The sequence below is a fragment of the Cetorhinus maximus genome, chromosome 4 (genome assembly GCF_964194155.1).
Source record: "Cetorhinus maximus chromosome 4, sCetMax3.hap1.1, whole genome shotgun sequence".
In the NCBI taxonomy this organism is placed as follows: domain Eukaryota; kingdom Metazoa; phylum Chordata; class Chondrichthyes; order Lamniformes; family Cetorhinidae; genus Cetorhinus; species Cetorhinus maximus.
The window spans coordinates 44515431-44539637 of record NC_135882.1 but is presented as its reverse complement, the minus strand read 5'-3'; the positions used below and the strand labels follow the sequence as shown (position 1 = coordinate 44539637).

The window sequence follows — 24207 nt, the reverse complement described above, 5'->3', positions numbered from 1 at the left end:
GGGCCTGTTCCTGTGCTGTTCTTTTCTTTGTTCTTTTTGTTTGAATCCTATGCCAATCCAATTATAAAAATATATTCAGAAGGGAATTGAACAGGAAGAGCAAAAAGATGTACAAATGAGATTTTTTTAAATTACCGAAAAGGGTTAAAATCAAAAGCATTACGTCACATTTTGTCAACTTATGCAATGCACTGCCACCAAGTGTTGTAAATCAACAACTTCACTGAAACTCAAAACAAAATAGGATAAATTTCTGACAGAAAGAAGAGGGAGGTTGGAAGTGGCTTTTGTTTTTCTTTTAGAAGAGCGCCAAGATCAGGATGTTGTTGACAAATGTTTCTTCACATATGGTGAAATTAGCAAAACACACTTATGTCAATAAATTGTTCGGCATTCACATTTCAGAAGCTTATCAAATTAACGTATGACCACCATTTTACCCAGTCCCTTACCAATCACAAATGCACCAGGTTGAAAAGTACAAGATGAAGTTTTTAAACACACCTAGAAACTGTTTGGTCTCATTCACCTTAATTGTTAAATACAGAATATTTCCAAGGCGGTTTCCCTGATTTTCCGCATGTTCCTTCAGTTTCTACTTTCTTCTTCCAATGCATTGTACGTGACTATGGAATACCATTCCAATTAGGAAAGGCCATCAGTTCAACATTATTCCACTGAGTTATATTAGGGACACATTATTGAAAAGGCTAGGGACTGGGGTTAAAACATGCAAATTTTAAGGCCTAAATGAAACTCACTTTTGATCACTGCTGAAGGTCAAGACTACAGAAGGTGACACAATGGCTTGATAGGGCATTGATGGAGAGGGAAGAGAAAAAAAAACACAGGTCTTCCCAATCGCCTAGAAATATTACCTATACCATTTGCTACAATATACAAGAATATTGAATTGTCACTTGAAAAGTATGAATCGAACCCTCCAAAGCAACCCTCTGAGTTGCAGGCCACTGATTATTTATCAGTATTTACCTGCGCCCCAATCACTAGTAATGAAAGCAATAATGAAGAAAAGACAAATTATATTTAGTGCAGGGAGCCAAGACAAATCTAACGGATGAAAAATCAAAGCGAGAAAGGAAACTCAGAATGCAAAAGAAGTGCATAGAGACAAACTGCATAACTGTTTTTGGACAAATAATCCTAGAGATGCATGGAAGTGTATACATAAAATGTCAGGTTTCACATTTAAAAAGAGAAATGATCCCTTTTTGTCCACAGACTATCCTCATGATGTCGCAAATGAATTAAATGGATTTTATAACCAGTTTTAAAATGAAGAATTTGTGGAATGCGTAATTTTGCAGCTGGCTTCACTTCATGATTTAGAAGGATCTTGCATTACTATAAACAAATGGGAGGTAGAGAAGCAATTCAAGCAAGTGAATTAACACAAAACACGTGGCCCAGTTCAGATCAGCGGAAAACTTTTCAGCAATGTGCTCATCAGTTGGCAGTTCCTTTCTCTGTGGTCTTTCAGAAATGGTTTAACATGCATACTGTTCCTTGCTATTGGAAATCAGCCATCATCATTCCGGTTGCTCAGAAGTCACAGCCTGCTGAGCTGAATGATTATTGACACAATTGCTCTTACATTAATAGTCATGACATGTTTTGAGTGCATTGTGTCAAAGCCTTTTTTAGATCCACTTATTCTGCATGCAAGTCAGTGGACAATGCTGTTCTGACCTTGGCCCATTTGATCCAACAGCAAACAGACAGGTTAGGCAACTATGCTTGCACTACTTTTGCTGACTTTTCTTCAGCTTTAATACCATGCAACCATTCAAACTGACTGAGAAAATGAAAAAACCTTGATGTCAATCCTACTCTTTTACTTTGGATTAGTGATTTCTTTCATAACAGAACCCAGAACAGGTCATTGAGTGTATTTAAGACCAAGATAGATAGGTTCTTGATTGGTATGGGGATCAAAGGTTACGGGGAGAAGGCGGGAGAATGGGGTTGAGAAACTTATCAGCCATGATTGAATGGCGGAGCAGACTCGATGGGCCGATTGTCCTAATTTCTGCTCCTATGTCTTATGGTCTAATAGCTGTCAGTCTCTAGGATTTACTCAGAGCTCACATTAACGAATAGTGGGTCGCCTCAGGGCTGTTTACTTTGACCTTTGCTTTTCATCCTCTACACAAAAGATTGCTGATCAGGGCATGACAACATAACAATCTTGAAGTATGCTAATGATACAGTACTTGTGGGTCTCATAAGGACTCAAAGTCAACTATCGGAACTCTGGAGAGGTTCGTAAAATGGTGCAATAACAATTCTCTAAAACTGAATGAAAACAAGACGAAAGGCTTCAGGAAAAAGCCAATTAATGATATTGTCCCCATGAAAATTCATGATGTGGACATTCAAATAGCTACTAACCACAGTTATGTAGGCATCAAAGTAGATGATAAGCTGAACTGGAGGGAACAGTGTACATGTGGTGGCTCAGGGACACACGATTAAGCTACCTCAGAAAATCAAAATCCTTTTGAGTACATCGCACAATCATGAAACTCTTCTATACAGCTGGAGTTTAGAGTGCTATCTATTTTGGATGTCTGGCCTGGTACTGCAGTCTTAGAAAAGTAGGTCAGACAAGGGTACAGAGATGACTGAACCAGGCAGGCAGAGGAAACTCAGGCCAGTGAATTTACTTGCACAGAAGCCTCCCTCATAAATCCAATTTTCTTGAATCCTAATTAAATTCTAGAGGATAAGTCTCCTCATTAAATCCATATTGAGGGTCTAAGTGTCAAGAAGCCACTGTGTAGGCAGACCCACTGACTCCGCAAGCAAGGCGAGCTAATCAGATGCAAATAGTATCCTTTTGGTTCCTTTTTAAAATGGACCTGGACATCCTCAGATGTGAGGTGAGTCTGTTAGCAGCTCTGCAGGCATAATGAGTTTCAGTGTGCAAGTTTCCTGGCTTTGTGATTACAAGGGGTCTGTACGGTGAGGTGTGTGGTAGCAGCTCCCAGGACAAGGACCAACCATGGTTATGTGGCTTGTAGCACCATAGTTTTTGCTTCAGCAGAAAGAGAGAAAGCGTGAGTGAAAGCTTGGCTTGATTCGCTCTCCAACTGCCAGGGTTAAAACAATAATTGTATTTTCCAATTATAACTTGATCGATTAGCTCACCTAGAGAGTTATCTTTAAAAGTCCAGTCTTTAGTCCAAGTAATTAACTTCTGAATGGTTAGCTTCTCGTTGTTGAATACTGTGGATGGCTACCATTGTGTCTTTGACAAGGCAGGAAGAGGGTTAAAAACAAAAAACTACTGCGGATGCTGGAAATCCAAAACAAAAACAGAATTACCTGGAAAAACTGGTCTGGCAGCATCGGTGGAGAAGAAAAGAGTTGACGTTTCGAGTCCTCACGACCCTTCAACAGAACTGAGTATAGTTAGGTGAGGGGTGAAATATAAGCTGGTTTAAGGTGGGCGGGGGGAGAGAGAAGTTGAGGGCGGGGGGGGTGGTTGTAGGGACAAGCAAGCAGTGATAGGAGCAGATAATCAAAAGATGTCACAGACAAAAGGATCAAAGAGGTGGAAGAGGGTTGTTTACCATCCTCAGGGGATATCATTGTAAGGGATGTTGCAGACTTCTTGTCCGTGGATGTGTGGTGCAGTAATTAGATTTAGCCAACTTGTTGTAGGTTTGAAATCACTTTAGTCTGTCTCAAAGAAAAGCTTTTAGACGCCCAATATTTGACATAAAGACATCTTCGTAACTCCTTGACATCCAGAGGTCTCCATATTTGGGAGTCCCGCCCTTTTTCTTTCTGGGAACATATTTGTTTTAAACCCTATCTCCTCCTTTAATGCCTCTACTGCTCTGACACCAATTTACCTTCAAAGTATTTGTTTCCAGACCACTTTAGCTAAATCACATCTCAGCTCAGTAAAATTGGCCTTTCACCAATTTAGGTATTTCCCTCCTGGTCTATCTCTACCTTTTTCCATACTATTCTAAATTTAACTCAATTATCACCACCACCACCAAAATACATTCCACTGATGTGCCTTCTACCTGTCCAGCTTCATTTGCTAGAACTTCCAGAACTGACTCGTTGGGTTTTCGCATACAGGCAAAACAAAGGGTCTCAGAAGCATTTCAGCACACTCCAAACTTTTTTTCATGTTTTTCCCCCTATTTACTGACCTATTGTTTCTGCACTTGTCAGCAATTTGTCTGCATATTTGTTCTTGCATCTCCCTCTGGTTGTTGAAGTGTATGATATATAGCATCAGTGCGATTGCCCATTTTTTATTCATCATTTCATCCCATATGGCCTCATCTCAATTCTTCCAGCACGCCATCCCTTCTCATCTGTCCATCAACTTGCCAACAGACCATACCTGGAGCAACAATGTGGCTTTACAGCAAGCAGATCCACAATAAGCATGATCTTCTCCATACAGCAGCTTCAAGAGAAATGCAGAGAGCAGCAAACACCACTCTACCTTGCATTTGTAGATCTCACAGAAGCACTTGACACCATGAGCAGGGCAGGCCTCCACCAGATACTAGAGAAACCTGGCTGTCCTCCCAAGCTTTGCAGCCTTCTATGTCCCTTTCATTGATGACAGGCATGGTACCATTCAGCTCAACAGCTCCACCACTGTCAGCTTTGTGATCAAGAATGGAGTCAAACAGGGTTGCATCTAAGCCCCTACTCAGTTTGGTATCCTTTTCTCTGTCCTACAGACTTAGACTTGCCCTGTCGACATGAAAGCAGTATACTTATACACATGATCAGACAGGAAACTCCTCAACCTATCAAGACTGAAAGCCAAGACTCATGTCCTGATCAGAGAACTTCAGTATGCCGATGATGCTGCATGAGTTGCACAGGCAGAAAAGCAGCTCCACAGACTCTGTCTATGGTACGACTCAATACTACACCCACTGGATGCAGTCAGCAAAGTGCGCTACCTTGGATCTCGGGTGATAAACCATCTCTTGACGAAGAGCTCAGCACACACATGGGAAAGGCAGCCATCAACTTTGGCCAGCTAACAAAATGGGTATAGGAAAAAACAACAAACCGACCCACAGGACCAAAATGCTTATCTACAAGGCCTGTGTTCTCAGAACATTGGTGGATAGCAGTGAAGTCTGGACAACTTACACCTACCAAGAACAACGGCTCAATATGTATCTACAACACAAGCTTGGTATCACATGAAAAGACATGGTCAGCAATGAAGCATTGCTTTCTAGGGCAAACATGCCAAGCATGGTAGCGTTAATCAAGCAAAGGCAGGTTTGCTGGACTTGGAGAAGCTGGCAGTTAAAGTTGATGCCAGAGTTAAACTTTTGGCTTCCCAGTCAGGACAGTTCATGCAGCAATTTTGTTCTGAAAAAACAAAAGAAAAATGCTGCAAGAAAGGCTAAGAAAAATATTTCCCATTCAGTGATGAATTTTCAACTGGCAGTAAGCAAAGCCTTTTGGGCAAGGGAATTCCAGCTTTCCACGATGCTGCGTGTGTAAAATTCCTCCCAGATTTGACTCCTGAATTGGCACAGTGCCATCTTGTTCTCAATTCCCCTACCAAAGGGAACAGTTGCTGTGTAAATGCTCATTTGAATCCTTTTAAATACCTCAAGAACCAGTCCTCAATTTAACCCTCCAAGCTCTGGTATAATATGGGGGAATCTGTGCTGTAACCCTCCAATGTGTGTATGTGTTTGAGAGTGAGAGTGAGAGTGAGCGTGAGCGTGAGCGTGAGCGTGTGAGCGCGTGAGAGAGTGAGCGTGTGAGCGCGTGAGAGAGTGAGCGCGTGAGAGAGTGAGCGCGTGAGAGAGTGAGCGCGTGAGAGAGTGAGCGCGTGAGAGAGTGAGCGCGTGAGAGAGTGAGCGCGTGAGAGAGTGAGCGCGTGAGAGAGTGAGCGCGTGAGAGAGTGAGCGCGCAAGCGTGGGCGCGCGAGCGAGGGCGCGTGAGCGTGGGCGCGCGAGCGTGGGCGCGCGAGAGAGGGAGAGAGAAACTAGTTAAATGTTTTACTTATTTGTTTCGTTAACTTAACTCTCCATAAAGTAAGGTGAGTCAACACAAGGGAGCTGCTAATTGAGGTCTATCTGTTCAGTCCAACTTAAGTCTCAAGTATATTTCAGTTAAATTACTCAGTAATTTAATAAATGAAGGGATGAGAGGACACCTTAGTCTTGTGGAATGCACATCCTCTTAACATGTGGGAACTTCAGAATACTTCTAGTGTCCAGGACAGCCACACGTAAAAGTAGTGTCGTCAGCGGGAGAAGCCTGAATGCCAGTTTTCAGAACTTGAGCAGCAGCTGGCGTCAATGCACTGCAGCCGTGAGTTTGAGCGTTTCATGGATAGCATGTTTCTGGATGTGTGAAGCTTAAAGGTATGCAGGTCAAGATGGAATGGGTGATCACCAGGTAGGCAAGGAGGACTAGGCAGGTAGTACAGGAGACCCAAATGAATTATGCTCTTCAACTGATACTGTTAAGAGTAATGGCTCTTCTGGGGAGTGCAACAGAAACCACAGCACCACAGTTGGCTCAGGTGTACAGTGAGGTAGAGGAAGATTAAGAAAGCAATAGTGATAGGGGACTGGATAGTTAGGGGGAAAAACAGGTATTTCCACAGCCTCAGGTGTGAATTGAGTTATGTTGTCACCCTGGTGCAGGGTCCATGATGTTACTGAGCAGTTGCAGAGCACTCTGAGGGGAGGGCAAACAACTAGTGGTTGTGGTCCATATGGGTACCAAAAACATCAGTAGAAAGAGGAACGAGGTCTTGCTGGCAGATTTTAGGGAGCTAGGAAAGAACTGAGCAAGAACTCAAAAGTAGTTTTTAAAATTCTGTTGTGGGATGGGGGTACTGCTGGCAGGGCCAACATTTGTTGCCCATCCATACTTGCCCTTGAACTGAGCAGACTAAGCCATTTCAAAGCACATTTGAGAGTCAACCACATTGCTGTGGGTCTGGAGTCACATGCAGGTCAGACTGGGGAAGGACTACAGATTTCACAACATGAATTGGCCAAATGGTTGGGTGAATTGTTACAACCAGTGTTAAGCAAGTTTTACACATACACGGTGAAGCTACTGTGTCCATGTGCTCATTTGACACTGCTAGCCTATTCACCAATGTTCCACTTAAGGAAGCCATAGATATTTGCGCTGCAGCACTATATCATGGCAATCTAGACTCACCACCATTGCGTGAATCAGTTTTCACTGAACTTATGAACTCAGCAACTCGCACAGTTGAAACGCGTCTTCAATGGAATGACCTCCTAACCTCCTGCCCCTCGCATGTTTCCAATATGTGGATGATACTTTTGCTATATTTATATCTGCAGCTGCATGTAATAATTTCCTTAGATGTCTTAATGGGCTCCATCCTGCGCTCAAATTCACCTTCAAAACGAAGCAGTCAAATTAGCTCCCCTTCGTTGATGTACTAGTTGAGAAATCTGCCAGGGTTCTCTGCAACAGTCTACCACAAGCCTACCTTCACTGGTCAGTATATACCTTGGGACTGTTACAGTTCCACACGCTACAAGATTGGTCTCATTGGCAACTAGTAAATAAGGCCCAATCCACTTGCTCACCATGCAAGCTTGATATTGAAATAGGGTACATCAAAGGCATCCTGCAGGATAATGACTACCTTGATCAGATCATTTTGCGCTATATATCACACAAACTCATGAATGGGCCTAAGGCCATCACTTTTGGCCTTGAACAGTGCCAAGTCTACCTCATGTTAACGTGGAAATGCAAGGTATCTCCAAGATTTTAGCAACAGGTGAAGCTAGCTGTTTCGCACTGCTCTTATGCAGAAGCAACACAAGTTGTATTCGCCACTACCAGGATGCTGCCATCAATCCCAAAAAAGACATTCTGCCTATCACACAAATGAGCAATGTGGTATATGAATTTCAGTGCCAATGTGATGCTAGGCATGTAGTCCCAAAGACTGCAAGATCGTGTCAAACAGCATGTTGAAGCCACTGTTCACAACAGACAAGGTACACAACGTAACCAGCCAGCTGTGTTTGTAAAACTCAAATTACGGTATCCAACATTAGATGTGATTCCGCGATTAGATTAGACAACATTTGCTAAATAATCCTCAGAATTATGCTGACAACCAATTTAAGATCGTCAGTCGGGCTTGCAGTGTGGTGCATTTAAGTGTACTGGAAGCTCCATGTATTAATACACAGGGCCCTGTTCTCTGCAGGCAGAAAGAAAGTATACACACACTGCGCTTGCTTCAGCTAAACAGGGCACTGCCTTGAGCAAACAGGGTCAAGCTTCCTTGTTTAAATTTAAAACAATGCTTGGCAGCTAACTGTCAGTCACCATCACTGGTGCATTCTCTAATGCAACACCTCTACCAGAGTCCACTTGCCAACCAATCAACACCCTCTTCTCTTACAAGAGAATTGTTGCTTTCCCCTTATATTGGTAGTCTTGCAGTGTCCTGATGAGTGCAAGACAAAAAGCTTCGACAGGTCTCATTTTTTTCAAGCAGATTTCCTTTTCTAAAGGAGATTAGTGAACCATATGGGTTTTTACAACAATCGGTGATAGTTTCATGGTTATGAGACTAGCTTTACGTTCCAGATTTATCAATTGAATTTAAATTCCACCAACTGCCCTGGTGGGATTTGAACCAATATCCCCAGATCTTTAGCCTGAACCTCTGGATTACTAGTCCAGACATTACCATCACCATCCCCAAATTTAATATCTGGATTACATAGTATTATGCACTAGTGAATATAGAAATAGAAAGATACAAGAGGTGAACAAGTGGCTGGAAAGATTGTGTTGGAGGGAAGGCTTCAGATTCCTAAGACACCAGTACTGGACCTGGGGGAGATGGGACCTCGGTGAGCTGGATGGTTTGTAGTTTGAGAGAGCCAGGGCCAATTTCCTTGCAGCGCAGTTTGCTAGTGCTATTACAGAGGATTTAAACCAACTTGGCAGGAAATTGGGAACCAGAAGGTAGCATTAGACAGAAAAAATGAGATGCACAAAGAATTGGGAGAGGCAGGCAGCACTGGAGGAGGAAACAAGCTATGAGGTGGGATCAAATTAAGAGGGAATGCAGCAGTGCTTTAATTAATTTTACTGTGCATTTATATTGCAGTCAATAAAGTTAGGGAGCTGCAAACAAAGATAGCCATGTGGGAATACAATGTAATAGCGATAGTTTATACAATGTTATAGCTCAAAAAATTGCACAGCCATGGGTAAAGTGCTGGGGGCACAGGGGAGGGGCGGTGGGCGTGGAGGGCAGTGGGACCAGCTTAAGTTTGCTTGCAAAAAGCCAGCACATAGACAACGGGCTGAATGGTTCTGTGCTGTGACCATTCCAATTCCATGTATTCCAATTCTTTTTGAATTGTTAATGTTTCATCCACCTTATCGATTACATTTGGACACACACACACCAAACCAATTTACTACTCTATAGCTCAATCTTTGATCATTAAGTCATGTTTTCTTGGATCCAAGATCAATGACCTCACACTTCCTCACACTGAACTCCATATGCATGCAAAATAGCCATTTACAGAAAATGATTTCATTCAAGGGACTGAAACAAGCTGGTGACCAAAATTATAAGGGACTCAAGAACCATTTACTTTTTTTCTAATGTTTAGCTATGTGTAAGGAATCAAATGCAGTAAAATTAGCTCCAATACAGAAAACAAGCTGAACTAATCTTAAACAATTTTAAGGAACTTTTAATTTTAAAGATACTTCTGTCAGCATTTATTATAGCCAATAACTATCACATAGAAACATAATTCTTTCTTTGTCAATTTTTCTGCTCCTGAAAGCATGAAGATTCTGCTCAGGTACAATTCCACATACAATGGGCATTGTTTAGTAGTACCTTGTTCAATTGACCACTTTTGTCAGAGGCTTTAGTCATGAATGACTGCCATCTGGCTATTGGATTGTGAGCATGTGGGAGTTTGTGCAGACCAGCACAATCCTGGGCAACCATATCTGCACGAAGCACCTGCATCAAGGAACATCAGGTCAGAGTTGTTGAGCTGGATCTGAGGTGCAAACATTGTGGCGCATCAGGGAGGGGTTGTGTTACCAGGAGGTAGTCACATTCCTTAGGTTAGGAAATGATTCAAGTTGGGAACAGGAGCACCTGACTGCTCATCAGGCAGTTAAGAGAATCCCAGGTGCAGTGCTGGGAGGGCCTTGGTCTTTGCCCTTATCCAAAAAGTACAAGGATTTTGCTTCCTATATGGATGATGGTCAAGTCTGCAGGGTGGATGAGCAAACTGACCATGGCACCATTCAAGTTGGGGGTGGGGCGGGGGTGGTTAGTGAAAGAACATGGGAGTGGTAGGGGACAATCTGATTTGGGGATAAATGCTATACTCTGCAGCTATGACCTAGAGTTCTGAAGGTTGTGTTGTGTGCCCAGTACTAGGGTGAAAGACATTGAGGCTGGTAAAGAACTCTGAGTCGGAGGGGAGGGTCTAATGTCGAACCATTTTGGAACCAATGAGACAAGTAGATTAAGGAATGAGGTTCTGAGGAAATTTGAGGAGCCAGGGTCCAAATTAAACAGCAGAACCTCAAAAGTTAACAATCTCTGGATAACTACCTTGCCACGGCATAGAGACAAACAAATTAGAGAGTTAAATGGTTGGTTCGAAGGGTGGTGTGGGAGGCAGGGTTTTGATTCATGGGGCACTGGCACCAGTATTGGAGAGAGCTGTTCCATTGGGGCAGACTCCAATTAAATTATGCTGGGACCAGTGTCTTAATAGCCTAAGTAGGGATGTAGACTGGGCTTTTAAACTAACAAGATTGGGGGGGGTTCAAGTGTGGGCTAATTTATAAATCTCAAGAGAAAAGTCAAGTCCACAGAGCAGTGTCATGTTTTGGGTAAAGATAAGCAGAGCACAGCATCCTCATAGGAGAAAGAATATGTTAAGTTGAGATAGGAGATTGAAATCACTGAAGGTGAGAAGTCATTCAGTGCAGAGGCTGAGGGAGGGAAGCAGTGAAGAAATCTCAGTGATAAATTTTTTTCTAGCACTTGGGAGGGCAGTACAGAATGATGGTTTTTCAATGAGAGGTGAGAGGGGTAGAACAGGAAGAGATGCTCAAAGGAGGAGAAAGTGCCAGAGGAGTAGGGGGGCAGGCCAAGGTGTGATTTAGTGATAAGCAGCACATTGTCAGTCATATGGGACGTGTGATGGAAGATGTAGCCAGGCAAGGGGGCTTCATTAAGGGCTAAGATGTCATTGCCTCTCAATTAGGTTTCCATTATGGCCATGTTGTCGATGCAATCCTCTACACCAAGTTCATGGATGGCAAGGGCCCCTGTTCATCAGTGATTGCATATTCTGGAGGGAGATGCAGAGAGGGATGCAGAGAGCAGATACACAGTCAGGGTCAGCAATGGGAGGGGTGAATTGGATGGGATGTAGATTGGCAAGGGGTACCGCCCAGCAGGCATAATGAGCAGGAAGCTCAATGAAAGAGTGGGATGGGGCCATTGGCTGTAATGAGCCAGCACCGAGTGCCTAGATGAGCCCGAAGGATGCCAAGAAAGGTACAGAGGGAAGCTGTTGGCCTATCCAACAGTGAGTCAAGCATGGAAAGGCAGGAAGAAGGTTGAAGAGTAATTGAAGGATTGGGGGGGTGGAATTGGGAGGGCAGGGCACCCATGAGTGGAGGTATGACAACTGAAGAGAGTCTAGAGGGATAAAGAGAAAAGTTAAAAACGTACAGTAAAAGGGGAAATTGACTGATGGTCTCGGGTCTGGAGAAACAGTCAAAACGCGCATACAAATGAACACAGGGAGAGCTCAAGTGACATAGCTCTAGTTACAATAAGACATGTGATAGTAAATGGGCAATAGGAAATAGATCATTATAATTGGATAGAGCCCAGTGTTAAAGTCGGAGGTCCCATGGTGGAATAATGATGACTTCGGAAGGGTGGAATCAGCATGAAGCATCAATGAGCTCTTGTCCAAGTTTGGAGACAGGTGAATTAAGTGAAGTCCAGAAGCTGTTTGAGGTTAGAATATCAGAGGACGAATTGATGTAAGTATTTTAGTAGGATTGCAAATCTAGGAGGTTGTCATGACTCACTGGGGATAGTGCGCCATGATATCAAGTCCCACTGTTCCCCAAGCCGTGACAAATGTGAGAAGTTTGACCAAACCACCAGGGTTCCCAATTCTACCTCAACAGTTTAATTTAGGTTAATAGAATACGAGCACCAGGTTTATAAACTTAGTAAGTAAATAACTGTTTATTTATAACCGGTGGCAAAACAAAGAAATATGAACTGCTAATTTCTAACCCTATAATCCCTATACACATACACAAAACACATAAGACACACAAAACATGAATTTCAAGGGTGGGATAAAACAGTTCAATAGCACCAATCCGGAGTACAAGATTCGATGGGTTGATTTTGTTCGATGTCTTCCAAATTCCTTTCAGTTCTTGTTGATGACACAAGGTGGTCTTCCAGCACTTTCAGTATTTAGTTCACTGGTTGAGAATTTGCTTTTCAATTACTCTAACAACGGTTTTCCCCCTCTTCCTTTTTACAGAGGTTTCCTCAGAGAGAGAGCTGGTTCTTGAGATATGAGGAAAAGAGATTAGATGTTTTCTCTTTGCAGGCCAGGAGCTTTCTGCTACCTTGTTCTCCATGCAAAAACTTGGTCACCTAGTCAGGAGCCAATTAAAATGCTGATGTCAGGCAGCTCTGTTGGTCCAGGACTACTTTCCAGCACCATCCTGTCTTTCATGGCACACTGTTCCAAGACTGCAACATTGTATATATGTCTCATCCTGTTCCAGTGGACATGTCTTTCAACCTGCAACCATTGTAATTCTAATCCACAGTCCAACAGAAAATAAAAAGATATGTTCGTTACAAGCTGTACAGAGTCAGTTGCAGGACAGATGGTGGCAAAGTTGGACATTACACAATAACCAAGCAGAAGTTTATTTCCGATATCCTGGCCAGCAACAGACTGAGGCTGAAAAACCAGTCGAACCAGAGGCCAGACACATGCTCAGCAAGAGACACAAGTCTCTCAATCACAGTCGTGGTGGGGGAAGGGCAGTAGACTGAGCCAAGATACCTTATGCATTACAAAAGAGCAGCAAATCAGAGACAGAAGTTGGGGCTTCTTCTTGATGTCAAGAGGAACATCTTGTCAAGAGGAGTCCAGGAATTTGAAACCGAGCTTGAAATAAGGTATAGATCTAGATTTTTCCAAATCTTATCCACACATCACAGATCAAAATCAAAAACTGATTATAGGCAGCAATGTTTAAAAAAAAAAATCCAGCAAATTCGAGGAACTTGAAGCCAGAAATGGCAAAATCCACAGCCAAATCTTTACCACAGGTCACAAGGTGAGGTCAGAACACAAGAAATAAGAGGAGTAGACCACGCAATCCATCAAGCTTGCTTTGCCATTCAATACAATAATGGCTGATCTTGGGCTTCAACTCCATTTTCCCACCCGCTCCCCATGTCCCTCAGATTTTTGATGTCTCAGGGAATTATCTAACCCAGCCATAAATGTATTCAACAATGGAGCATCCACAACACTCTGTGGTAGAGAATTCCAAAGATTTTTGAGTGAAGTCATTTCCCCTCATCTCAGTCCCAGATGATCAGTCTTCTTATCTTGAGACTGTGCCCCTGTGTCAGCGTCCACTAGCAAGCCCCTTCAGGATTTTGTAAGTTTCAATGAGATTGCCTCTCATTTTTAACTCCAGAGAAAATAAGCCCAATTTACTCAGCCTCTCATCACAGGGCAACCCCCTCATCCCAGGGTCCAATTTAGCGAACCTTTGCTTTACGCCTCTAATGCAAGTGGATCCTTACTTAAATGTGGAGGCCAAACCTGCACACAGTACTCCAGATGTGGTCTCACCAAACCCCTGTACAATTGTAGCAGGAATTCTTTATTCCTGTACTCCAAACCCCTTGCAATAAAGGGCAAACATGCCACACACCTTCCTAATTGCTACACCTGTGTGCTAACTATCTGCATTCCTTTGCACACCCAAGTCTCTTTGAACATCAACATTTAAAAGTTTATCATCTTATAAAAAATGTTCTGCATTTTCATTCTTATGACCGAAGTGAATAACTTCAGACTCCCCGACATTATACTCAATCTGCCATATCCACATGCTCAATCCACTCACTCAACCTGCCCAAATCCCTTTGCATCCTGTGTCCTCCCCACAGCCTACCTTTCCATCAGCTTGGTATCATCAGCGAACCTAGATACATTACTCTGTGGGCTCTTCATCTAAGTCTTGAATATAGATTGTAAATAGCTGAGACCCAAACACTGATCTTTGTGGCACCCCACGATTCAATGCCTGCCAACTGGAAAAAGCCTTGTTTCTGCCCACTCTGTTTTCCATCCGTTAACCAATCCTCTATCCATGCTAATATATTACCCCAACTCCATGAGCCTTTATCTTGCCTATGAACCTTTTGTGTGGCACCTTTCCTTTTGGAAATCCAGCAATACAACATCTACTGGCTCCCCTTTATCTACCCTACAAGTTACATCTCAAAGAGCTCACATAAATTTGTCAAACAGGATTTCCCTTTAGCAAAACCATGTTGACAAATTCTAATCATATTGTCCTTTTCTAAGTGCATTAAGACTTACTTAAAACAGATTCCAGAATTTTCCCAACAACTGATGTTAGGCTAACAGGCCTGTAGCTTACTGCTTTCTGTTTCCCTCCTTTCTTGAAAAGCAATTTAACATTTGCCAACTTTCAATCTAGTGCAACCATTCCTGAATCTAAGGAATTTTGGAAAATCATAGCCAGCACATCCACTTTCTCTGCATTTCTCTTTTAGAACCCTAGAGTGTAAGCCATCAGGTCCCAGGGATTCATCAGAATTTAGTCCCTTATGTTTAGTCCCTTAAATCAGGGGATGCTGTTTGAGGCATCAGACAGAGGCCGTTTAGGTTCAACTAACGGTTAACTTTAAGTTTGGGCAGAAATCCACCAATGTTAAAATCAGGGGAACTCGATCAGCAGGAGTGAGGGTTTAAATAGGAGAAAGAGCAACAGATGGCAGCAGGTGGCCACAGATAAATGAACAGAGTAGGGAGATCCATAGGAAGCTGACTACCCAGGAGCCATCTTGAAATCCAGGGCTTTGGCCAGACCACACCTTAAGTACTGTGTACAGTTTTGGTCTTCATACATAAGGAAGGATATACTTGCCTGAGGGTGCAACACAAAAAAGGTTCACTAGATTGATTCCCGAGATGCGAAGATTATCCTATAAAGGGAGAGTGAGTAGAAATGGCCTAGACTCGCTGAAATTTAGAACAATGAAAGGTGATCTCATTCAAACATACAAGATTCTGACAGAGTAGACGCTCAGGCTGATGCAGAGTCCAATTCCTTCCGGCTGGACAATCGAGAACTAGAGGGCAAATTCTTCGGATAAGAGGGGATTCATTTCAGACTGAGATGTGCAGAAATTTCCTCTGAGGGTTGTGAATCTATGGAATCCTCTGCCTTACAGGACAGAGTGCTGAGTCACTGAATAAACCTAAGGCTGGGATTAATGTATTTTTGGCTTCTCAGGGATATGGGGATCGGGTGAGAAAATGGACTCAAGGTCAAGCAGCAGCAGCGATTTTACTGTATGACAGAGCAGGCTCGTGTATGTCCATCTCCTGTTCCTATTTTTTATGTTACGTTCAATTCTCCATCAAACTCTGGTCTCTCTATTCTGTTTTCTACATGTTTCCAACAAAGTTAAAAAAAAAGCTCGAGGCAGAGGACCTGCAGCACTTTACTATTTATAACTGAAAAGAGACATGTTGCCCAAGCTTTTTGTCTTGCACTCATCGGGACAAAACTAAGAATACCACATTTCAAAATATAACAACTTATACTACCCGTGAAAAAGTTGCCGATTGGTCAAGGTGCTGCCATGGAGAAAGCAATGGGAAACTACAGGCACCCCAAGCTCCCAGGTAGTTGAAAAAAAAGACGCAAGGCTTGAGCATATTTCCTTTTGTGCGCAGAGAATGTGAACGCATATCGCTTCCAGCAAACGTAAATGAGTGACATGATGAGCTCGACTGATTCTTAAATTGGTTGTTGTTGTAGCTATTAGCACACTCAGGATTGCTTAGCAAGTGCTGTCCAATCACAATCGCATCTAACAGCAGACTTTTTGTTTTGCATTTTGCAAGCAGGAGCTGGCTCAGCATGGTTTGTACTCTGCCTTTTTCACACAACCGAAGGATCATGATGTTTGATTCTATCAATGATTTGGACGTACAGTTTACGTACTTGACATCACACTAGCATTTAAGTTTTTCTCAATGTTGCTTAATTGTGCGGTCGGCAGTACGTCTTTTTGGACTACAGGAGCATCCGATAGTGGAAAATGCCACTTGTGTAATCACTGCACAGCAGCAGTGTGAAATGGCTTGTTTGACCTATTGCTCAAATTTCTTAGGTACTTTGCCTTTCCTGGATAATCTGTGGTAGATGGAGACTTTTGAGGGGCAAAAATGATAGCCTTTGGCTATTTGCGATTTTGTGAGATACACAATAAACAAAGATCTGATCAAGATAGCTATTGTCCTGCAGGTTAGCTTTGATGCGCTCTATTTCTGTTGTGATGAAAGTATAATAATTTTCATTACATTTTTCTGGTTTATTGTGAAGTAGGTTTAGGGGGGTTACTCCTGTCGGGTCTGTCTGTGCGATTTAATTGCATTTGAGGTCAAGTAGACTGCAAGCTTTAAATCATCAAAATAAGTTAGATGCTTGATATGCTCATGAGTAAACATGGATGAAAGAAATTTGCAGAATGAAGAGATTTGTATTTCAAAAGGGATCTTAAGTCTGTTTATAGCTAGCCAGATAAGCAGAGCTAAGGAATGTGTTTATTTTTTGGGTTCATTTTTCTCCAAAAGTTACTGACAATATTGGTAACATGAAAGTTTTTATATTATGAGGAAGATACAGTTTCAAAGACATATGGAACAATAGAATTTACATACTAAAAAGAGAGAAACATACATAAAGGAGAATTAAAGGCGATGTGGGAAGAAGACCATGTGCCTCCAGCCATGTGTGCATAAGTCTGCTATATAACAAAACTGAAGTTGGGGAAAAGCCATTTGGAATGCCACTGGCAAGGGGTATTGTGTTAACTTGCTGGTTCTGTTTAAATTTAAAATCTATTTTTGGACCCTTGCCTTAAAGTGGGTATGTAACTGGAAGTCAGGTTAATTAGGAATTTTAGGAGTTATTATAGTAGTAAGTAATTGTAGTCTTATGTATGTGCTTGAAATCTTTTATATTTTGTTAATAAATATTTGAAATTTAATTTTTAAAATCTCTAAAGGTCTTGGTGGACTTATTACTTTTGAATTCCATGCACATATCTTCTCATAATAAATACAAATTGCAAAACCATTATGATCGCACGACCAAGTTTTCCTTATGGATTTGGTCCACCTGGCATACATCATCTAACATGTCATAATACTGTGTCAAGCTTGCAAGGAGAGCAAATGGCTAGGGCCTTATTTACAATGTTGCTGATAAGCCTAATCTTATAGCATTTGGCTTGTTTTTTCAAAATGACCTTGCTAACCTGTGGCATAACTTTTCATAATTGGTATTTGCACTCAGATTACCTTGTTCCTATACCCAACCTAGACTTGCACCTTCCAAGCAACAAGCCTTCCTATCAAAATATACCACCTCACATTTGTGTGTGTTGAACTTCATTTACCAATTATTTGTCCATTCTGCAAGTTTATTATCCTCCTTTAATTTGTTACAGTCCTCCTCAGTATTGACCATTTTCGCAATTTGTTGTCACCCATGAATTTAGAAATTGCGCTTTTTATTCCATAGTCCAAATGGTTAATGTAAATTGTGAACAGCAGTGGAATACCACTTCCACCTTCTGCAACTCAATTTTATTCTGTCTTGAAGCCAACTAGCAATCCATTCTGCCACTTGGCCCCTGAATCCACATTCTCTGACCTTATTCGTTTGTCTATTATGGGGCACGTTCATCTAAGTCCTTTTGCAAATCCAGATAAATTACTGACAGCATTACCACTGTCTCCTCTGTGACCTTCTTATCGAATTTTTTTGAGCATGGTCAAGCAAGGCTTGCCCAGTAAAATCCATGCATTATATTTTTCATTTCTCAATGTTGTCTTTCCTTTCCTTTGGGAAGGATTCCATAATTTGTCCTACCACCAATGTTAAGCTGACTTGTCAAAATTCCTGCACATGTTCTGTCCCCCTTCTTAAACAATCACATTAGCTATCTGCCAGTCCTCTGGCACAATGCCTTTCTCTAACAAATGATTAAATATGTTTAGCAATGCTTCTGAAATACCTTCCCAAGATTCTTTAAATATGTGTGGATGCCATCCATCCAGACCAGGCTTTGTCTTCAGTTTCTTTAGTTTATTCTACACATCCCCTATTTTAAATATGCTATTATCAAATGTCATGTCCCAGGTAAATACCAAAGCAAAATAATTATTCAACATTTCTGCCATTTCTCTATCGTTACCTGTGGTATTATCATGTCTATCTTTTCATGGTCCGATTCCATGACAGCCATTTAAAAAAAAAAATCTATGCACCCATAAAGTATTTTACTATTTTGTTTTATGTTCCTTGATAATTTAATTTCATTTATTCCTCATGGCCTACCTAATTGCTTTTTTTGACTTCTCTAATTTCTTTGCATCCTCTGTCAGCCTGTTATGTACTTAACGCACGCCTCCTTCCTAATCCTCAGCTGTTCCCTTATGTCTTCATTCATCCAATAGTGTTTAGTTTGTTATTTCCTTTCAGCAGAATATATTTTTCCTGCACTCTGTTGAACACGGTTTTAAATATTACCCACTGCTTTTCTACATCTTTGTTTACCAATGTAGTTGCCCATTCTATTTTACCTAAGTTCTATTCTCAGCCCCTCAAAATCAGCCTTTTTTCAATCTATTAACTTGGTTTCCAATATACTTATGTCCTTCTTCACTATCTTAAACATATCATACTATTGGAAGCAATGTTTCCCTACTTTGGCCTCTTATCTGCTCTGGTTCATTCCCCATTACTGGATCCAATGGCAAATTGTCTCTTGTTTGCCTATTTACATACTGGGTTAGAAAGGAGTCCTGTACACATTGTAGGAAATGCATTCCCTTTATCCCTTTACTTACCTCTTCTGTCCAATGAATAACAGGGTTGGTGAAATCACTATCATTATTATTCTGTTTTTTACTCAATTCCCTAACTGGTCTGCATATTTCTTCCACCACCTCCTTTCCACTGGTTGGTGGCCTGTAGATGTGTGATGGATGCTTGATTATCCTTATGGATTCTATTTTTGCCTTGCTGTTCCATTAGGGTCAGTACTAGGACCACTGCTTTTCTTGATTTACAGGAATGGTTTGGATTTACAGGGCAAAACTTCAAAATCTGCAGATGATGCAAAACTTGAAAGTATTATCAACGAAGGAGGATAGCGATAGACTTTAACCAAACTTAAGACAGGCTGGTGAAATGGGCAGACATGTGGCAGATGAAATTTAAAGCAGAGAAGTGTGTAGTGATGTCTGTCAAAATGTGACAGTCAATGTAAATTAGATGATACAGTTCTAAAGTGGGTGCAGGAACAGAGGCCTGGGAATATACGTGCACAAATTGTTGATGATAGCAGGTAGCTTGAGAAAATAGTTTTAAAAAAGGTAGTTACATCAAACCTTAAAAAAACATGAGTGCAGCCTCAGCTGGCGTATCATGTTCAATTCTGTGTACTACACCTTTGGAAGGAGAGTGCAGAACAATTCACTGCAGTGATTCCAGGGATGAGGGACTTCAGTTATGTGAATAGATTAGAGAATCTGGGATTGTTCTCCTTACAGAAGGTTGAGTGGCAATTTAAGAGAGGTGTTCAAAATCATGAAGTATCTAGACAGGATTGGTAGAGATTGATCCCATTGGCTGAAGGGTCAAGAACCAGAAAATACCAATCTGAAGGTGATTGGTAAAAGTAGCAAGAGTGACACGAGGCAAAATATTTTTACACCAAGTGTTTAGGATCTGAAATGCATTCTCTGCAGCTTTGGTGGAGGCAGATTCAAATGCTGTTTTCAAACGAGAATTAGCTAAGCTAATTTGCAGGGCTATGGGGAAAGTGCAAGTGAGTGGGACTAGCCGAGTTGCTTTTGCTAAGAGCCAGCAGGGACATGGCAGACCAAATGCCCACCTTCTGTGCTGTAATCATTCTATGATTCTATAAATTTCCCCAGAGATAAAGAAAGGCTCATTCAAACATGTGCAAAAAAAGGTATACAGAGGAATTTCCTAGTGTAATTTAACTAATTTGTTTATTACTTACCCTTAAGTTGGCATTATCAGGTGGTCTGCTGGACACATCACAGAATCACACCGCAAAAGGCATGTCTTATTTGTAGAGAGATAATTAGATAAATATTTGAAGGAGAAAAAAGTACTAGAATATGAGGAGGGTGGGGGAGTAAGGCGAACTGGATTATTCTTCACAAGAGTCAAATGGCCCCGTGTTATACAATTCTAACATTATAAGATTAGTTGAAATTATGGAAAAGATTTTATAATTGCTTGATTTTGTCCAATTTGTCTTACTTATTGTAACCTTCTACAGTGATCTACTTCAATGCATTATAACTTTAGGTTCTTAAGAGCTTCCCTTCAATTTTGTAACACACATAGTTACTTATTTACTACACCATAGTATCTTTCTATCCATAACTTTCCAGCTCAATTCCTGGAAGGATACCATTATACCATGGGTTTGAGCTTTACAGCATTTCATGTGGAATACTTATGCACTTACCTGAACTACCTAGAGAAACAATGTCAATGTAACACTAATAATAAAGCCTAATGTGTTTCCAACAAGTAGGCTCAAAACTTGAATTATTGCAATTTAGTCAGGTTCCTACATTTTGCATCATTTTTTAATATATGTATCAACGACTGATTAACAGATGAAACATTTAAAGGTTTCGGAGCTTTAAATTGTCACCACTTACGGAACAATGTATTACAATTTGTTTCAATAAACATCACTGAAGCTAAGGAACGAAAGTTCCCAAATCAATGGTGTTGAACCGACACAGCATACAGTCTATAAAATGGTTGATCATGATTAATTCATTAAAGTAATTTACCGTGCTTGTGGAACTCCCTTTTTGCTGAGGTCAGCTCGCACTTTCTCCCCAACATGACGATAAATTTCCACCATAGCACTCATGGCTGTATCCCTGACCTGTGGAGGTGCAGTGGAAACCCATTACTGTATATTCAATCAAGAGGAATGGTGGCAGGACAAGGTTGGGAGGTGGGTGAAGGAAGTAGGATGGATTAAAAAAGCTGTCACTGATCAGACATTAATGCAATATGACTCATTAGCTACCTCATGGCACACTTTGAACAATAAATACCTAGTGAGTTACTAGCACACTGACATGTTAAGTTATCCTATTTCAGCTGAAGTGGAATTGCAGCATGACAACCAGCTCCAGTGCTGCTTGGTTAGGGGCAAACTAAAGTCAGATCTCTTTATTTTTTTATTATTGTTATTAAGCAAACTCTGCTACAAATGCAGTGTAAACATTTGCCAGGGACAAAATAGGCTGGACAGTAATACTGGGGAAGCTGAAAAGCTAACTAATACTCAATGTCAGGACACACCTACAAATAATAGCTATAGTGAGGTAATGAGAGCCAGCTGCTACATGGAATCTGCTCAGGAGATAGTTTGCTTCTCATGGCATTGTATTCTAACAGATATTTAAAATTAATTCATGGGATGAGGGCATTGCTGGCTAGGCCAGCATTTATCGCCCATCCCTAATTACCCTTGTTCAGAGGGCAGTTAAGAGTCAATCACATTGCTGTGGGTCTGGAGTCACATTTAGGCCAGACCAGGTAAGGACAGCAGATGTCCTTCCCTAAAAGGGCATTAGTGAACCAGATGGGTTTTTATGACAATTGGCAATGGTTTCATGGTCACCATCAGACTTTTAATTCCAATTTTTTATTGAATTCGAATTTCACCATCTGCCATGGTGGGATTCAAACCCAGGTCCCCAGAGTATTACCCTGGGTCTCTAGAATACCAGTCCAGCGACGATAAAGGTGGCAAAACAAATGCAAGCAGTTTGCATTCTCAAACTATTTTACTCATATTTTACTGGTCATTTGTCACAAAGGTATTAACGAAATGAATAGAATGAAGAATATTTCTGTGATTAAGTAACAACTGTCAGAAGCACACAACAAGGCATATAAAAAAATAATGGATGAATTTTCAAATGTCAAGTTTCTGAAGGCAGTGTTTGCCATCACCTGAAACTAGCAGTGAAATTGAAACTGGCAACCTACAGATCAAACTTTCCCATTCTGATACTGCTTTAGATTATCAAATCTAGGTTTCAGAAGCTGTTGGGAATAAAACAATAAAACCATTCATTTGTGGGTGAGGTCAATAATATTAAACAATCAGAAACCTCATTGTGATTTTAAGGAGTATTCTGCAAAATACAGCAACAAAAGAAATACTTCAGCTTGACTCAGTTTCTTTCCAGCATCAGATGGTTTTGGGTTCAAGTTCCAGTCTGTGGGCTGAGGACACTACCAAGGTTGACGCTTTATTGTAGCGCAAACCAAGTGCTGGATTGTTGACGGTGTCATCTTTTATGACTGGACATTAAACAGAAATCTCATCAGTCTGTTCAAGTAGATGTAATAAACCCCAAAACACTATTTCAAACGAGAGCAGTGAGTTCTCCTGGTGTCTAGGCCAGTAGTTAGACCTCAACCAGCACTACAAAACAGTACATAACTCATTTATCACTTGTGTGGCCGATCTGCACACAAACTTGATGCATCTGTTTACAAATCTGTAACATCCTCAAGCCCTGTGACCCTCGGATCTCTGCATTCCTCCAATTCTTGCCCTTTGCATATCCTAGATCTTAGTCAATCAGAGGCAGCCAGGCCTTAAGCTGCCTAGACCCTTAGCTCTAAAATTCTTTCCATAAACATCTCTACCTCTCTCTCCTCTTTCAAGGCCCTCCTTCAAACCTATCTCTGTGACCAAGTAACCGTTCTGTTATCTCATGTGACGCAGTGTCATATGGACTTTGATAAGGCTTAAGTGTTGAGATGTTTAATCACATTTAAGGCAAGATATAGTGCATCATCAATGCCTAATGCAAGTTGCATTATGTACGGATGACGTACTAGTGCAGGTTGTGTGTCTGTCCAGGCAAATGAACTGTGTTAATTTGTTCGTTAGTATATGCACTTATGAGTCAGCTGAAATTATGGCAGAGAAATAACGCCATTAATTAGAAATTGCATCCTCAACCAATAATTAAAAAAGTGTACCAAAACCATTTGCTCAAAGATATTTTGCTAATGATCATGCTTCTTTAAATCAATTTATTTCATGAACTAAATCTGAAATAGTCTAGTTAATGTTAATGGGCATACGATTTACGAAATTTAAGCAACTTACTTTGTTGCACAAAACAGACCGCTCTTTTTAACACAACCATTGGTGTCAACATACAAGTGCAGTTTCAAGCGAATCACCTTACAGAAGACTTCAAACAATGGTGTACCAGAAATTGTTACAGAACAGTAAAACAATTTTATCATGATGCAGATTTGAGCCACCACATTCATTTTGTTTGATGCTGTGAACTGTTGAGAAATCATAAACATACCTGGCTGTTTGGATCTCCGAGTAGGTTGCATATGTGGGGTACTATTTTGCTTAATGTTAATGGTTGTGCTCCATAACTGCAGAAAAAGATTAGATTTATTTAAATGAATTGCATTGCAATTTTTTGGAAAAAAACTAAATACACACAGCACATTATCTATCTCTGCTCCAATCCATCTCAGGAGGGAAACTGCAACAGGACCATTACAATGCAAGTAGGTAAAGCTGGCATGCATTTTAACCCAAAGTATTGTAATCATATGCATATAATTTCAAGAAACTTTACTTTCAGTAATTATGAACAGTTCACTTTTGCCTATTCCTCAGAATTGTCTCAAATTAAACTAATC

At 41.1% G+C, this 24207-nt stretch overlaps 1 protein-coding gene across 14 annotated transcripts in view; it reads right to left on the bottom strand.

Moving 5' to 3' along the window:
• clasp2 (cytoplasmic linker associated protein 2) overlaps positions 1 to 24207 on the bottom strand; it is a 570512-nt gene that overhangs the window by 478120 nt on the left and 68185 nt on the right. For all 14 annotated transcript variants that reach the window (XM_078540120.1, XM_078540106.1, XM_078540107.1 and 11 more), the window contains exons 5-6: positions 23859 to 23934; positions 21294 to 21391 (exon numbers count right to left, since the gene is read on the bottom strand). In XM_078540120.1, coding sequence (XP_078396246.1) covers positions 21294 to 21391; positions 23859 to 23934 — 174 coding nt within the window. The remainder of the gene's footprint in view (positions 1 to 21293; positions 21392 to 23858; positions 23935 to 24207) is intronic.